The sequence below is a fragment of the Sphaeramia orbicularis genome, chromosome 7, assembly GCF_902148855.1.
Source record: "Sphaeramia orbicularis chromosome 7, fSphaOr1.1, whole genome shotgun sequence".
Classification (NCBI taxonomy): domain Eukaryota; kingdom Metazoa; phylum Chordata; class Actinopteri; order Kurtiformes; family Apogonidae; genus Sphaeramia; species Sphaeramia orbicularis.
Genome location: NC_043963.1, coordinates 46,735,903 through 46,755,030, shown reverse-complemented (window position 1 = coordinate 46,755,030; position 19,128 = coordinate 46,735,903). Strand labels below are relative to the sequence as shown.

The 19,128-nt window shown below is 34.3% G+C and overlaps 1 protein-coding gene across 1 annotated transcript in view; it reads right to left on the bottom strand.

The window, feature by feature from the left end:
• The window catches only part of foxp3b (forkhead box P3b), a 33,503-nt gene extending 15,477 nt beyond the window's left edge, over nt 1-18,026 (bottom strand). The window contains exons 1-4 of the mRNA XM_030137909.1: nt 17,973-18,026; nt 17,560-17,672; nt 1,180-1,359; nt 326-380 (exon numbers count right to left, since the gene is read on the bottom strand). Of these exons, the coding sequence (XP_029993769.1) occupies nt 326-380; nt 1,180-1,359 (235 nt within the window). The 5' untranslated portion in view covers nt 17,560-17,672; nt 17,973-18,026. The remainder of the gene's footprint in view (nt 1-325; nt 381-1,179; nt 1,360-17,559; nt 17,673-17,972) is intronic.
• Nucleotides 18,027-19,128: the final 1,102 nt, after the last annotated feature.

The window sequence follows — 19,128 nt, the reverse complement described above, 5'->3', positions numbered from 1 at the left end:
GGATGTCTGCTTTGAGTCAGCCTCGAGTACACACGGACGTCCACAGAGTCAAGTACAGCCAACTCTGTGGGGGCCTTAAAACTATATTATGACATCTGTCATTGTTGTTTTGTAGCCCAGACCTCTGTTAAAAAAGAAACACCTGAATCCACCTTTTCCAAATACTTTTGTCCATACAGTGTACAAATAAGGCAATTGTACTCTGAGGCTAACGATAGATAAAACAGTACATATGCCAAGATACATAAAACTGTAATAAAGATTTATTACGTTGCAGACTCCTAAACATTATATTTTATTTCTAAATACTGAAATGTGTGGCTACCATGTTGTTGTCTGGAGGCTGTTTGTAGAGCCTGACGGAGCACCGATGGTCTCTTCTGCATTAGTCCATCCATATTGGTCACACATAGTAGAGGAAAGACAAATCACATTCATAAGGTATGTCTCATTGCACTGTTTTACCTTTCAACTGCAGTGATGCAGCTTATCATTGCCTCTGAGTGAACTAAAAACAGAAAACCACAGCCTCTGTCACTCTACCACTGACCAGGTGATGTCATAGTCTGTAAAGGGGTGCAGAGTAGGACTGGACCTCAGTAAACTATGGATGAAAAGAATAATGGTTTGGTGGCCAAAGGTCATCAGTCAGAATCACTGTGACCTCAGGTCTGTCCATTCTTTTGAATGTGACATCTTAGGAATACCCTGAGGGAATGTGACATTTGAAAATGCACATGAAATACTTTTTTGGAAATAGCACATATTGAGTCATGGGTGAATTTGTGCAAAGTTAACTAGCTTCCAGCTGGCTTTACTGCATAAGATGAATTTTGTGTTGCAATTTTATGCTGGTATTTTGTGTCTTATACTGTTTTTACAGTAAGGCTGATTTGCATTGAAACACCCCCCCCCAATATACTGTATAAATATTCTCTGATTTACATCTATGCAATGGCATCTGCAGAGATGCAGATCACATTATTAAAGTATTATTTGCTTTGTAAAAATCTGTTTACTCATCATCTTTGAGTCCATACTTTTGTCTGTAGTGTTTGTAACGTGTTGAGTCACTGCTTGTAACTTCAGAAACTTTTTCATGAAAAAATCCTTCATGTTTGTCTTTAAGTAATGTTTCAGTTTGTTCCAGTTTAATTTTATTATGTTACTTGTTCTTACCTGAGTTCTGATGGCTGCTGGAGACACCACATGCTTGGTATAAGTAAGAGAAGAAGGAGGAGGAGGATGCGCTTCTTCCTCTACTTCTTCTTCTTCCTCTACTTCTACTTCCACCTGCTCGCTTCTGTCTCTGTGTGTTTTTTGTCCACATGTCGTACTGTCGCTCATTGTTTCTGGCATCTATGCAAAGACAAATGTAGAAACACATGAGTGCATTCCTTTATCATCTGCACATATGTCCCATGTATGTTCATTTTCTGAATGAAAATTACACTCTCAGTTCAGGCCAGGTCATAGGAATATTACAAACTTATTGAATTAAACTGTCTTCTCTCCAAATGTCCTGGACATAAACCCACCCATTGCTCACACCCTTAACATTGTCCTGGCATATGTCATACGCATAAACCTTCTTTCACAAAGATATTCCAGAGCTAAATGACCTCATTCAAACCATTCACATACAGTATCTGTTTGCCACCATCCTAACTGGAACACTAGAGCCGTGGTTCTCAACTGGTCTGGCTTCAGGACCCCCATCACCCCTCAATGACGAGCCACGACCCAAATTAATAACAGTTTAACTTCTCAACTTTATTTAATGAAAACATGGTGTGTTTTGAACCTGAAATAATACAGAATATCACAATATGAAAACACAGAAGACCAGTTTAATAATAAACCACAATGACCAGTAGGTGGTGATTCTAAAGATGGACACAGTCCTTTTAACAATACATTAGGTGCATTTTAACCAAAACTAAGAAGTGCATTAAGTTAAAAATTAAAACTGCATTTAGTCAAGAATTAAACACACTGAGGTTTTTGTCCTTGATGTAGGTGAAACCATATCTGACGTAGTTGGTGTCAGACCTGAGTTTCTCTGTGATATGAATAGAAATTTTTGGGTCTTCTTTTATGCTGTGAAATGTTCGGTGTTAATTTAAAATTACAGCGTATTATTGCCACCTACTGTTGGGGAGTTTGATTGGACGGCGCTCTACTCCATAAAAAAAATAAAGCAACAAATTTCTGTCTTAACATTGTTTTTTGCTCAAGCAAAGGCCCACGACCCATTGTTGGGCTGTGGTCCACCAGTACAGAATCACTACTAAAGGATGTTTTTTCTGTAGTTTGCCACTTCTACATTAAATCTGATGAAAGTGTCTTTATTAACTCATGACTTGGCACCAGCCTTTAAAGTTGAAATGACCACTTCAGACTCAGGTGTTCCAACTGACCACAGTCCTAGTCCTAACACCCTCTTTTTACTAAGAATCTGTGGATTAGCTACGTTACCACCTGGACATGAAAGACTTTTTTTGAAGCACTAAAACAGCACCAGTGAAAGTAACTGAAGACCTAAGCACAACATATAAATGGCTAAAATATTATCACAGATATTAGAACATTCTGTTGAGATTGAAGGGACTGCATTAGTTTTAAATGATAGTTTTCTGAGCCTCCCAGTTTGTTCATAATCAAATCTAAAGTTAATCATGTCTTCCTTGAGGTTAAATACTTGAATTTATTCTTCTGACCTTATACATGCTGCTCTTATACAACATAAGTACATAGAGCATACATTAGCATTGTTATGCTGATGACATGCACCTGTTTTTATCTATGAAATTGGATAAGAACAAATAAATCATCAATAATCAGTAAAAGTCTGAGCATGCCTCAAAGACATACATAAAGGATGACCTGTTTTTTCCCCCTCCTGAATTCAGACAAAACTCTGAGACCCAGTGCTACTTTTCTGGCAGTTTGCAAATGACTGTTTCTCTATTTTTATCCTTCCTTAAAGGGGTCATATTTTGCTAAACCCACTTTTATTAGTCTTTGGTTCATTTGTTTGTGTATTTGGACCCTAATAGTTCATAAAGTTTGAATTTGAACCCTCCAGGTGCTGCAAAGCTACCTTTATATTCATTTTTGGCAAAAATTGAGTGGATTTCTACAACCTGTTTTAATTCCTTCTCAATATATAGTGTTTTATACATCATGACCTTTGCACATATAAGGTCAAGACTTCTGAGGAACAGTTCTCTAAGTACGACATAGTTGTTTATCAACAGTAGCAGCTGTAGTAAAAACTGAAAATATGTCCAAACTTCGAGCTGATTACCTAAAATGTTCAGTTGTTGGTTGAATGGGACAGAACAGCACAGCCAACAACCTGGAGGGGGTGGGGTGTGAAATGGCTCATGTGCATTTAAAGGGCCAGCGCTCAAAACCACCTTTCTGGTGTCATTACTCAGAAATAGGGTTGAAGATGGACCTGTGGAGTCGAATTAATGAAGAATTCACACCCAAGCAGAGCATTTACAGTTTATGTAGACCACAGGGAAATGTTTAAAAATGCATAATTCTATTTAAAAAAGCAAAATATCACTCCTTTAAGTAATTTCTCACCATTTACTCTAATATTTTGCTTTTACATTTTTAAATGAAAATCAGGTTGTGTCCTGTATTTAATTTACTGATCATGTACTTGTTCATTAAAGCTCAAATTAAAGTTGAAGGTTATTATATTAGAAACAGACATTTTCAGTCGAATATATCATTAACTGAACATAAACCAAGTGTGTCCATCCACTGTCATTGATCAAACTCGATGGGTTTTACTTGTGAATCAGTGTTGCAGAAGATGACGGTGTTAGCTACGTTCACTACGGAGCCTCTGAACGTCCAAATGGGTCATATCTGATGACCATGAATGGTTACAAACTGTATTTTACACTAATTATTTACATGTATTGATAGGATTAGTGGATCAACAGGTATTTAACTTTTTATACCAGTAAATGATTTTAGTTGCTTGGTCTTTATGGGTTAATCTGGACAATTCAATGCATCCGTGAGGAATCTGGGAGCATTTGACCAAGACATCATACACAAGTATCATTTAATATACACACACAACCACTAGAAACATCCTTTCCCAAAGCAACACAGAAGAATCAGTCCATGCATGTGTCATTTCCAGGCTGAACTAAAGTAACTCCTCACCATCCAGATGTCCAAATAACTCCCTAAAAACTCTCCAGTTATTCCAAGAGGGTGCAGTGGGAGTGCAATCTCCTGTTTGTGCTTAGAATTCACTTGGAAAAATATTGTCAGATTTTTCATTACCCCCAAATTAAAACAAATGCAAAAGGGCCTACCGAGTTATGGGAATTGTTGGAGAAAATGTGGGAACGCCCTTGCAGACCATTTTCACATTTTCTGGGATTGTCCAAAAATTAGGCCTTACTGGATTGAAATGATGAAAATGATGAACATAATAATGGGGTTTGAGATTAAAAATGATTTCTGCAGTTTATCTTGGAAATCTACCACCCACAGTCAACTCAGGAGTCAAATACCTGATTAATATAATGATGGCAGCCTGTAAAAAAGCTATAACAAGAAAATGGCTGAGCGAAGAACCCCCAACAAAGAAGGAATGGCTTGGAATCATTAAAGAAATATGTAATATGGAAAAACTAACTTTCTCCTTGAACCATAATATGAACAAATTTACTAATTATTGGCTAAAATGGAAAAAAATCTATCCCAGAAGATGTGACACCCCAATAGGACAACACCTTGTTTTTCTCATGAGAACTACACATATATGTCAGCATCTGTGTGTTTTATTATCAACATGTGTAAATATGCATTCCAGGAAAATGTGCACAAATGTTTATGAAAATGATGGATGTAATTATGTCAGCAGGTGTACAGGATCTGACATGGACTGAAATAGGATAATACCCAAACTAACTCAGCCCTCTTATTATGATGGGATAACATTGTGACTCATTGACCCACATATTTATCGTTGTACTTTAATTTTTGATACTGCCCTTGTCTGTGCTTGTTGACGTTTGTTGTTTCGTATGTTTTTACTTTTTGTTTCACTGTCTGTTTGTTAAAAAATTTAAAATCTGTTTAAAATAAGGCATAAAAAAAAAAGAATTCAGAAATCATATCTGAGACATGGATGTGTTTCTATGCCAAGTTTAACCTGTCTAAATGTGGAAGCAGTGTTGGTGATGAGTGCACACTGTATAAAGGGAACATGGCCTCGGGTCAAGGACCTACACTGGAACTCATCTGGTTTGCATTCCACATCTATGTAGGTACCATTGTTGACAAAATTAGGATTAATGACATTCTTTTGCTTAGTGATGAATCCTCTGTAAGGGGAATTCAGTATTAAGGTCACAGTAAAAACTCTGGTGTTCTTCCAATACGATCATTTCCCTCCATGTATGTTAGGGTGGTCCAACAATCATGGTAAAAAATAAAGTTTCAGATGACCTCAGTTAGAACCCTGCATTAGGTTTTGACATTCAAAAGATGATTTAGGAAAAAAAATTGGAAGAAAAAGGAGATGTTTTAGAGGTTGCACAAGTTGCTGGAAGTTTCCGGGAAATTGACTAATTTTGCATTTTCAGCATAGCCAAGCTGACCTGCTACGAGAAGCAGCAGTACTATCAAAACCAAGGTTTGAGTGCTTCATCTAGCAATATATATATTAAGTAAGGCTGCCGACATCTGTGGTACTGGAGTGAAGAATTGGTTGTCCTGGCGTTCTTGGACTCCAGGGTGACACGAGCAGAAGCAGCTGATGGTTCACAACATGATGGAAAATGAAGGTTCAGAGGTTCCCCTAAAGCGTTGGGATGCCCTTAATCAAGCTGATTCTGAAGGGATGCAGATCAGTGATTTTGTCACCACCAGCACCATGCGTGTCTTTGAAACTTTGGATCTGCCACAAACATTCTTCAGAATTCCTCCAGAAGACTGGGCTGATGATGCAGACTTTCAGAAGGCTGCTAAAACTGTGCATTCCAGAAAAGTTGTCAATGATGTTGCTGAAAGAGGGGTGGAGCTTATTCAAGACTTCAACTGTAGCCGAAAAAAAAATGAAGATCACAAACAGTACTTGCTCCAAGTTGTCAAAGAACACAGGAACATTTTTTGCAAATTTCAATAAAACGACAGTGGTTGCTGGACTTTCTAAGTAACATTTTTATGCGAGCTGCAGTTTGATTTTGAGAATAAAATTACAAATTATTCTAATATGCCTTATTCATTTGGCTAGTTTTGCTATAGTATGTAGCGCAATCTGCACGTGTCTGTGCAACCTCTAAATATTAATTAATTTGCATAAAATTTGGACCAAAGTAATTTGGCCAGATATGGAACCAAATGCAGGGTTCTAATCCAGAGAATCTTGGAAAAAAAAAATTTGGACCACCCTAATGTATGTATCCTCATGCAATCACTTCCAAAAATATGCAATAACCCTGTATAATGTGAATTATGTGCAGTAGGTTGTGCAATAATCTCCTTTGCAATAACAATGCAATGTTTATTAAATATTTATTCGATCATGAATGCACTTTCACTTATAGACTTAAGTCTGCTGTTTCATAGATATACATACTGTTTATACTGTTAATATTGTGTCTATTCATATTTCATGTATATTTTTTATTTTTATTCTAGTTTAGTTCTATTTATGTAACTTTTTGTAAAATGTTATATTCTATTTTCATATCTTGTTTTTAGTTTTTGTAATTTTATATTTGCTCTATTTTAAGTTTCTGAAGTTTTTTTTTTTTTTTATAATACTGTGAGGAGCACTCCTAATTTCATTGTACACACAGTGACAATAAAGGATATTCTATATTCATTAACCCTTTCATGCATAGTGGTCACTCCAGTGGACAGTTACTCTCCAGCTGTTCTTTTGTATATTCATGGGTTTTGTTGTTTTTGTTCCATATCAGCCGACACAGTGGACGCTCATGCATCATCCCGTACACTGACATTCACACCATTTCTGTAACTTTGCCGTTCTTGATAAACTTGATCTGCACTAACATGTTTGAGTGTTGTTTTACGTGGTATTTTTATTTTGCAGTTTTAATTGTACAGCTATTTTTATGTCTTCTTAATCTATTCTTGTATTTTAGTCTATTATTTTGCGTTTTTATTCTTCTCTACAACATTTTTTTTAATTGTAGAGCTGCTTTATGTCTCTTCTTGTATTTTATTTTATTTTATTTATTTATTTATTTTTATTATTTTGGTTTTCCCCTATAAGTCGCTTTGGAAAAAAGCGTCTGCCAAATGCATAAATGTGAATGTAATGTAAATGTTAATCAATTGCTTGTTATTGTTATTAGACTGTAATTAACATATTGCATATTATCTTCATGGAGTGAGAAATAACTAGTATTGGAGTATGTTAAAATGTGAGAAAACATCCAATTAGCAGCATTAAAGATGTTTTTATTTCATAGATTTCACACAGTAGATCATTAAATACATGCGTCTTTGCTTCAAAAACTAAACGCATGGTGTCCAGCTGAGTAGACATTTTTGCAACTCCATGAAAAATAAGTTCATAAAAAAAAAAAATTAAAAAAAAAATCAGTCACTTTGTTTTTTTTTTAATACCTAAAGAGGAATAAAAACACTCAGGGAAAAAATCTTGATTAAGGCTCTCATAATTCATGCATGAAAAGGTTAAATAAAAGATAATTTGCTTCAGTAAAGAGCTGAAAGTTGTTAAGTAGGAGACAACAAGATATTTTTATAAGCTTAAAATAATGTTTGGGTTGTAAATTTGTGCATTTCTTCTACCAGAGCTGCAGGAAGTTAAGGGTCCTCACACAGGATCTTAGCTGTTCTTAGAACTAGGATCACTACGTCTATCACTACTGCTGTCTTCTGATGTTTATCAACCACCACTATGTTTCCATCTTACCAGTCTGGATCTGGAAGACCTACAGGATCTTGTCTTGTTTATTTTCTATCTACTTCAGAGGTGTTTCCATTCTTGACCCTGAGACTTTAACCCTTTCATGCATGAATTATGAGAACCTTTGTCATTTTTTTTTCTTCTTGAGTGGTTTTATTTCTCTTTAGGCATGAAAAAACAATGCTATTGAATTTTTTTTATGAATCTATTTTTCGTGGAGTTACAAAAATGTCCACTCAGCTGGACACCATGCGTTTAATTTTTGAAGCAAAGAAACTAAAACTCACCATCAGAAAGTGATGTACTGTGTGAAAACTATGAAAAAAAAAAATAAATTAATGCCACTAATCTGATGTTTTCTCACATTTTATCATACTTTAATACTAGTTATTACTCATTTCATGGAGATAATATCCTCCTGAGACCCAGGAAATTGACAATTTTAGTTTTTTTACACTAAAAAATTGTGTTGATTGGAAACTGCACAATGCAACAGTTTTTTCACATACATTTTTAGAATCATTTTTATTTATTGATTGATTTTTTTAATTGGATGTCCTTTGCAATGGACAGCATTTAAGTTAAACTGTCAATCTTTTGTCCACTATAGAGGACAAAATGCATTGCTGGGTATCAGGAGGTTGTGCAAAAAATAAATAAATAAATAAATAAATAAATAAAATAAATAAATAAATAAATAAATAAATAAACTTTTTGTTTCAGAAAACTGTTAATTACAGTCTATTAACAATTAGCAACTGATTTACACTAAAAAATGTTACTGCAGATCACGTTTATCAAGAACATAAAGTTACAGTAATTGTATGAATTGCAGTGTTTGGGATGGTGCATAAGTGTCCTCTGTGTTGGCTGATATGGAACTAAAACAACAAAATCCATAAATATATAAGAGAACAGCTGTAGAATAGCTGTCCACTGCAGTGACCACTGTGCATGAAAGGGTTAAGTCTACACTCAGTACAGATTGTTAGAGGGTTATGTAATGCAGCCAACAGCTCCCCCTGGGGGGCACTGACTGATATATACTTGCTGTGTGTGACATGCCTCAGTTGTGTTATGTGCACAGCCAGTGAATACACCATACTGCAGACACAGCCCAAGTCTGTCTGTTATGTTCGAGCGCTCACACCCACCACACAGATCTTCCTGTGCATGTGTAGTAGAAGCATAAATATTGGCCTGATTGCAGCATATAATGGGAACACCATTCATTCATGTACTCTGATCTGTCATTACTGTTGACAGTTAGTTTGTGTCATTTGAATTTTTAGCATTAGCATTTAGCATGGCAACTTTTCTCCTTGTATTTATTACAAATTCAGTGCCTTACTAAGACCAGAATTACAACACACACATTATAACACAAATACACAGAGGAGGCTTGGCTTTTATAATATACAGGGTGTCCCATAAGTCTCCATACATAGGAGACATAATACATATGGTTCTAACATGTATTTCTTTATATTTCTTCTTTATAGTTCTTCAGCAGTGGAGGGCACGCATTGAAATGTGTTCCCGACAAAATGGCAGTCATATAGAGCATATTATATAAATAAAAATGGTTTATGTCAAGAAACGTTTATTTTTCCTATTTATGGAGACTTATGGGACACCCTGTAGATTGTTGTAATGTATGTTCAAATCCAGCAACAAAAAAAAAAGCTTTGAAATACTGAAATTGGATTGGTAAGAATGATTAAATGATATTGAAATTGTTTTTTTGTCATTAATTTCAAACTTTTTCTTCTACAAATTGTCAGGCAAGATTTTTTTTGTCATACCTATGCTGACCCTAATATGTTTTAAAAGCACTTCAGGAAAGTTCCGTACCACTGTGGACATTTATGTTATAAGTCTTAAATCTGAAATTGAACAAATCTAATGAAATAGATAAACACTAACATATCAAAGGTTGGCACTTTCCTGTCTGTCCAAATCAAAAGGCTACATTTAAAGACAGATGATGGACTCTACGCTTAAAATAACAAAACAGTAGCACAAAAAACTGCAGCTTTAAAAATATTTTCTCTTTTTTTAAATTTATGCCAGGTATAACTCATAACAGGAACAGTTACCTAGTAACATTAGTCATTTTTAAGGATGAAAATAGGAATATAAACATAATAAGTTTTATTGTATTACATAAAGCATACATTTTTTGTAAAAAAAAAAATCAATTAAAGTGAAAATCTCACAAAAATAATAATTTACAACACAGTAGATGCACAAGCATATTTATCTGAACTAGGGAACATATAAATCATACAATTACTCAAAGTAACCTTTTGATTAGTATCTTTGCAAAAAACGTGGGTGCTGTCATATTTCCAAGGGATTTTTTACTAAGTATAATAAGTCTAAAAATAAGTAGACCTCATATTTTGACCTCAAGTTGCACCACAAATCTTTTCCTGAAGGAGGTCAAAGACAGTTAGGATAATAGTACATACGATAATTGTAATTAAAGGCAGATTCTAGTCAAATATGTGATATCAGTGTTTTTAAAAATCTATTAAAACTTTTATGTATTGACATGACATTCTCCTCATCTGACATTCTCTCCATTTTTTCCATAGGTAGAAACAGTACCACACTGATGAAGTCAACTAAGTAGCTATACATATGCACGAAAGGTGTTAGGAGTACATTTTTGCAAATTAAATAAGTCCTGCAGCATTCACTGCAGTCTCTCTCTCTCTCTCTCTCTCTCTCTCTCTCTCTCTCTCTCTCTCTCTCTCTCTCTCTCTCTCTCTCTAGTGGTTAAAGCATTTAAATGCAAAGGTTTTCCTGTACCAAACCTTCTAAGAGAGAGGCTGTGGTTGTTCACAGGTGCACAAATACACTCACACACAAGCAAGTACACACTCCAGAGACAAGGACAGAGATAACATCGTCTACAGAGTGATGAGAAGATCAAGCTGCTCTACTTTTCTGCAACATTATCACCTGCAACCAGTGGGATATGAGTTTGTTTAAGATGCCTGAATGATGTTTTACAGCCCTTAACTGTCATTTAACCCTGTAAATCCCGACCCACTAAAAACTAGCCACAAAATTCACTTTTTTTGGGAATTGAAACATAACCCCCCCCCCCCCCAAAAAAATACATATCATTTTGTTCATGATGTATTTTTTGTATAACATTTGATCCATTGGGCATTTTTGGCTCACAACATTAACTTTACGTACAAAAATGCATTTCATCAGTAACATTTTAAAAATATAGAACATTTCACGTAGTTTTTACATAAAACTTTTTACAGCCTTTTTATTTCCCTTAAATGGCATCCTAATTTCAACATATTTCAATTTTCAACAGAGAAACTGTATAAGTGTTAAAACTTAAGCAATGTACTTCCTTTGTTATGTTCAAAAAAGCATTATATGCTTCTATATTTGAGAGTTATGGCTGTAATTGAAAATTATATATATATATATATATATATATATATATATATATATATATATATATATATATATATATATATATATATATATATATATATATATATATATATATACAGGGGTTGGACAAAATAATGGAAACACCTTCACCTCAAGATGATAATGCCCCAATCCATACAGCTAGAATTGTTAAAGAATGGCATGAGGAACATTCTAATGAAGTTGAGCATCTCGTATGGCCGGCACAGTCCCCAGACCTCAACATTATTGAGCATTTATGGTCAGTTTTAGAGATTCAAGTAAGATGTCGATTTCCACCGCCATCGTCTCTAAAAGAGTTGGAGGGTATTCTAACTGAAGAATGGCTTAAAATTCCTTTGGAAACAATTCACAAGTTGTATGAATCAATACCTCAGAGAATTGAGGCTGTAATTGCCGCAAAAGGCGGACCTACACCATATTAAATTATATTTTGTTGATTTTTTAAGGTGTTTCCATTATTTTGTCCAACCCCTGTATATGTATATATATATATATATATATATATATATATACACACACACACACACACACACACACACACACACACATATATATATACATATATATATAATTTTCAATTACAGCCATAACTCTCAAATATAGAAGCATATAATGATTTTTTGAACATAACAAAGGAAGTACATTGCTTAAGTTTTAAAGTAGCATTATTCCACAGCTGAACCCCTTTGAAAGAAATACATCATTTTTAATTTGTTTTTTAGCTTTTTGTAATATAAATTTGCATAAAATTACTTTTTTTTTTGTAAATGACAACTGTTATGTCTTTAATCCCATTACAGTTTCACTTTCAAGTGTCAATGACAACTTCAACACTTATAACCCCAAAGCAATGTCTCTATGCAGCGTTTGAGTTATATGTAAATAAGCTTTTATAGTCTTCTTGGTATGTGAAGCTGCAGGGCCCTGTTCTTTAACCTATCTCGCTGTCACATCAGAGATTTCTCTCTGGCTGTAGGGAAGCGTGCATCTATACAATACACCAAACACCACAAGTATCATGCAAAATGCACCACCCACAGAAACAGGAATTCAGTAGAAAGTGACAAAAGCTCTGCTAAACAGGCTTGTGGCTTCTGACTGTGATCTCACACTCTGGCTTCCCTTCTCCACTTCATGTCTTTTAGAAGCCCATCGGCATCAGTTTGTCCTCACATAAATAACAGAGGACTTTGGTCATGACTGAAGTAATTTAATGTGATGGCTGATATGTGCTTTTTTTATTTGTGTGAGTCAACATCTGTCTGTATTTCCTGTTTGGATTGGTAATCAGCCACATTAGAGTGTGGAAAGTCGTAGATGCCTCATACTGGTAGTACTCTCATGTGTGGGTTTATTACTCACTTACTTCCATATCTGATTTTACACATCCCAATTACATTGATATTTTCAATAAGTGTGTGGGCTTTGGTTTTCATTTCTTTGATCTAAAATTACTCAGCCAAGTGTTGAATAATGAATTTTTCTAAATGCAACACTCTTATCATGTCACATGTAGAGTATCAGATTACATTCCATACTAACAGCAGAGCATTGTTTGTCACTATTCACTATTTTTCAATCAACTGCATAACGATGTCATTTGAATAAAGTAAAGTAGATTGCGATAAAGTATGAGCGGTCAGGGAACAGAGCTGTAGGTTTTACTCATCTCAGTCTGAATGTGGTGAAGTGGAATTGTACTTTTTATCTATAATTATAAACCTAAATTCAGTTCCATTTCAATTCCTAAGTCAGGGTGCTGGTGCAGGTATTGAAAGTCTTAAGAAGTATGGAGTTTTGAAACACTGTTTTCCAGACCTTGAAAAGTCTGGAATTTTGTGTGAAAGTCTTAATAAAGTATGGAAAACAGTTTCTCTTGTAGTCAAATTTTAGAGTATGTTCAGAGGCAGATAATCCTGTAACATACAAAAAAACATATAAGAGAAAACATATAAAAACTTGATATGAGTTCATTAACTGGTCGGTACTGGAATGATTCAAGTGAAACTTGTTTGTGGGATGTTTATGCACTTTTGTGATTTTCATTTTTTTTTTTTTTTTTAATGGTTCTGTCAGTAAAACATAATTTACTGTGTATTATGCATTCATTCATTCATATATTTTTTAAAATGAACTTTTCTACTACACACAGCAGGTACAATCTCAACCAAAAAAGTAGGCACACAAGTATAAAAGTACATGAAGTTAAGGTTTTGGGGGAAAAAAATAGCAGTTTTTTAAGAGTCTGGAATTTTTATTTAGATAAAGAGCAAACACCCTGAAAAGTGAATGAGGACATGGGAAATTATTAGCATTTTCCATCGCATCAAATATAAATTTAGGCAAATTTAAAAATAAGATCCACTAGGCACATTTCAGTTGACCAGCAGCTAAATATAACAGCTCAAATCATTTTTTTTGTTGTTTTCATGTAAATAGCTGTAGCAACTGGTAATAAACACAGTAAGTACTCAAATTAGTTGTAATAATATTGATTTAAATGGTAAAATGGTAAATGGACTGCACTTATAAAACAAATTTTCTACACCTTCATCGTGCCCAAAGCACTTCACAAAGCCTCACATTCACCCATTCACACACACACTCATACACCAGTGGGTGGCTGCTGCCATGCAAGGCGCTGCTATGGTGCTACTGAGCAATGAAGGGTTCAGTGTCTTGCCCAAGGACACTTCGACATGTGAACAGTCGGAGCCAGGATTCAAACCCGATTTAACTCATAAAGACCCAAATATCCACCATAGACCAAAACCATCTACTGATTTAAACTGTTTAATACCTGTTGATCCACTAATCCCATCAATACATGTAAATAACTGGTGTAAAATACAGTTTGTCATCTTTTAAAGGTCAGCAGATATGACCCATTTGGACGCAGTGGCGGCACCAGGATTGTAAAAGTGGGGGGGCAACTGGAGGGCAAAGAAAATGTTGGGGGTGTGGAAAAAAAAATTAACGCTTTTATATAGAGGGCAATTTTAGGTAAAATCAGGTAATACTTAATATATTCAAGGTATTTGTTAAAAACTACAGCATGAACAACTCAGACTATCTGTTATGATTATTTAATAGGTACAATCTACTTTCACATATTTCTCTAAAAACATCAGAAAAACATGCAGCAAACAAACAGCAATGCCATTGTATGCAAGTTAATAAATGTTGAAAACAAAATAAAACTAATAGCCTAACCAACTAATCAAACAAAATGTATGTATACAATGGCTTCCACTACATGCACATGTATGTAATGAACTGAAGGCACACGTATCATTATGAACCTATAACTATATTATTCATAAGAAACAACCTCTGCATGTCTGCCTGGTTGCATTAGAAGTGTATCAGTATGTGTTATGTACGCTTTCACTGATGGATTTTTCATATTTCTTCGTTGCCTGAATTTTCCCAAAGATTTGTCTGGGTGGGGGGGCAACTGGGGGGGCAAAGGTTGTGACTGGGGGGGCATTGGCCCCACCATGCCCCCCCTTGGTGCCGCCACTGTTTGGACGTTCAGAGGCTCCGTAGTGAATGTGGAAACACCGTCATCTTCTACAACATTGATTTCACCGGTAAAACCCATGGAGTTGGAGCAATGACAGCGGTCGTACACACTTGTTTTATGTTCAGTTAATGATGTATTTTACTGAAAAATTCACCTTTTCTTCTTTTTTTTTTGTTTTTTTGGTATAATAACCCTCAAGTTTAATCTGAGCTTTTATGAACATCTACATGATCAGTGCATCAAATATAGGAAAACACCTGATTTTCACTGGAAAAATGCAAAATACATAAGATAATTTGATAATAAATGGTGACAAATCACTTAAGAAATGTTAAATATAGAGGGAAAAAAAGCCATTTGGGAAGTAGCACTGGGTCTTTATGGGTTAATATAGTGCAGAGGAGTGAAAAGAATGAAAATCTATGCGGAATGTTATTACACATTGTTACTCATTACAAGAAAACGCAGGTGTTAATTTCATTAGACCATTCTATGGGTAAGGATTAACTAATAAATGTCAAAACCGCAGCAGCGTCATGGGTTATGAATATTTTTAATTGCTGACACCTATTCTGTGTTTGCACTTTTACTCATCTCACCTCTGTGTCTTCCAGTATTAGCTGAGGCAAACTGAAGCGCCAGAGCTAGAAATGAAAGTGTGCGTTAGTGGTCTGAGCTTAACCTTTGACAGACCCATTTCCTGATTTCAGCTGAAACAGTAAAACCTAGGTGCTGTCGCAGATTCAACTGTGCACTAAAATCATTTTGGTCCTGGACTGATTGACATCTAAGCTAAACTAAGTTGTGTATGATACTAAATGTGAGGGGGAAATTCATAGTCATGTCTATAAATAGAAGAATCTGTTTGTGGTGTGTTCTTGAGTATGGAAAGTGTCATAAATTTGGCATTTTCCGTCTGGTGTAGATGTTTGTTTAACATCCATATGTCTACTAAGGTTTTGATAAAAGTGCTCTGCTTTAGAATAGAATAGAATAGAATAGAATAGAATAGAATAGAATAGAATAGAATAGAATAGAATAGAATGTCTTCATTGTCATTGTACAGGTACAATGAAATTAAAAAAGTGCAATTGTCCTAGGTGCCATAAAAAAAGTATAAATAATGTATTTAAAAGAGTATAAAAACTAAAATATAAAAGGAAAACCCTGATGGCATAAATATCTAAAAAGCAGGATAAAAAAAGAGTGTTACTAGAAGTATAAAAGACACATAAAACATCATCATATACTCTGGACAACATTCAGCATTCCACACAATGAATTAATGTCCAGCAGTATTCAGTGCAATTATGGCCCTGGGATAAAAACTGTTTTTTAGACGGACTTTGAATAATAACTTGAATAAACTTGAATAATAACAAAAACAATGTCATCAACAATGTTAACAACATAAATAATACAATTATTGGACACTATATCTAAAAAGTGATTCAATTCAAGGTCAATACAACAGATGTTACATTGTACTTTTGGGTCCAGACAGAGAAACAGTGTGCAGAAGGAACACGAAAAAGTCATTTTTTAGCGGAGGAGGAGATGAAATGAATGAACGATGACCTGAAATGAAACTTGGTGTTCTTTGTTAATTAGCATAAAGGTAACAGATAAGGTTGCATTGTGTTTGGGGGCTGCGTAGTGCAAGCGTTTAAAGTTTATCAGACAGATTTTATCAGTCAAATCAAAGGTTCGGACTATTCGTTGGTACAGAACTCAATTCCGTCTTTGAGCTGAAGTAAAAATAATACATGTTGGACCTTTATAATCAACACAAAGATGACATTAAAATAAATTTATATTATTTATTTGCTTACTTTACTTACTTCACTTATTTACTTTCTTATAATTCTCTGTATTTAATGTTGGACCTTATCAGCATGGAGACAGTCACTGAACCACTGCACGCTAAAATGTTATCAACCATTTATTAATAATAATAATAATAATAATAATAATAATAATAATAATAGTCTGATTAACTTTAGACAATTCCTAATAACTATTAATATTTGTTATTTGCTGTAAACATTTATTAACATATAGCTAAACTATGGCACTAAATAAGCTATAACTATAGCTGAGTTCATTGTTAGTATTGAATTATGTCATGTTAATGTATTATTTCTGTCATGTTCTTTGGTGGGTGAGTACTTTATATTTAAACTGAGACAATACATTGAGTTACTTGTGTTTTTGGTCATAGTTTAATGTTCATGTCATTTCTATCTAAAGGACCATAACCAAGTAATGCCAGATTTCTGAGTGTTTGCAATGATAAAATGTTCTTTTGCATATAAATATGAAAAGCACATTTTTGGAACTTTATTTTCACTTTTACTTAATCCTGACCAGTTTTCTGACTCTAAAACCACTGTGAATGAGTGCATCTTATCAGAGTTTCTGTGAATCTTTGAAAGGTTTATATCCAAACTCATACCTCTGCAGCTAACTTCTGTACGTACGACTATGTTCAGGTGTCTTATTTCCACTGATTAAAGTCCAAACATGTGCATATTCAAACTCACCATTTTCACGGTCTTCAATGAGCGTGCACTGAGTTTGAATGTAAAATAAGTCTAAATGAGTTTTTGTTGCTTACCGTAACCGTCTCCGTGGTGAATGTCTTGTTCGCTGCCTTCCTTTTACTCAGGTTCTCTAAGGGATTCAGAGGAGGTATCTGCCACAGGAAATATGTTTTTCAGCAACAGAAACCTGCATAATTGTGTTATTTGGGTTGGAAACCAAAAAAAAAAAAAAGAAAAAAAAAAAAAACATGAAGAAAAGCTCTATTTCACAACTATTTTTTGACATTGCACATTTGGAATTATGTATCCTTGTATATTTTCTAATTGATTAAGATTAATTAAAATTAGTAAAACACAAAAATTTTATTAAAAAAAAAAAAACATTTTAGCATCAGTAACACTACTAGTACTGTTTTTTTTTTGTTTGTTTATGCATTGTTTATGGTTCTCCATGCTGTTAATATTCTACATTAGACTGAGGACTTACCTGACCGCAGCACAACTGGTCTAATAGTGAGTACACAAAATAAAACTGTATTTATACCAATGGAAGACGGGGGAAAGTCAGAGCCGATGTACTCAGCAAATCAAAACAAGACAGTATTGAAAAAAAAAAAGCTGTTCCATTTTCCAAAAGCGTATTTGATGATTTGAAAACATGTTTGGATTGTTTTTAGCTCGTTAAAGCAGTTGCATTTTCCTTCTGGTTATGGTTAAGGTTTTTAAGGTGTCATGGGTTTGTTTTTTGTTCTTGTTTTTATCAAAAGGAAAACTAAGTTAAGCAGTATCTATTCAGTTTTGTAAATTAAATAGCTGCCTTTTACATCATAAATTAAACAACATATTCATATTTTAAAAATTCTAAAACAAAACATTTTGCCTAGACCTGTTTGGAGTTCTGTAAATCACATGGGTCAGTGTTTTTTTAAATTCTGCTTTAGATTTTATATGATTTTCTGCCAAAATCTCTACTGTTTCAAGTTTAGGTAATAAATACAACTTGTTTTTTCTAGCCTGAAAAACCGTTTTGCTTCACAAACGTACTTCGGTGATGTGATTCTAAACAATTTCTGAGAGTTTTCTGCTGATGAATACTTTTATAGACAACTGCAATTGATGTAAATAGACTGACTTGTACATTTTTATTTATTCCTATTCTTACTCTATTTTAACTTTTTCTTAATTCAAGGGTGAAAGAGAAACAGTATCAATTCCCTGTATGTCCCGTACATTTAGTGACTTGACTATAAAGAATCTGTGTTTTAGTAGAACGCCTCTGGTTCTTTCACTGGATTTCCACATTCATTGAATGTCATGGAATTAAACCTCAACAGACGTCTTGAACAAGTAAACACCTGAACTGACATTCATTCTGTTCTCTTGCAGTGGTCTCCTGTAGTGGTGGTATAGTTTATGGCAGGGGTGTCAAACTCATTTTAGTTCGGGGGCCGCATTCAGCTAAATTTGATCTGAAGTGGGCCGAACCAGTAAAAAAATAACATAATATTATATATAAATAATGTCAACTCCAAACTTTTCTCTATGTCTAAGAGCTAAAAAAGTAAATTTACATTAGGAAAAGGTTTACATCTACAAACTATCCTTTCAAAAGACATGAATAACATGAACAAACTGAAAAAAAT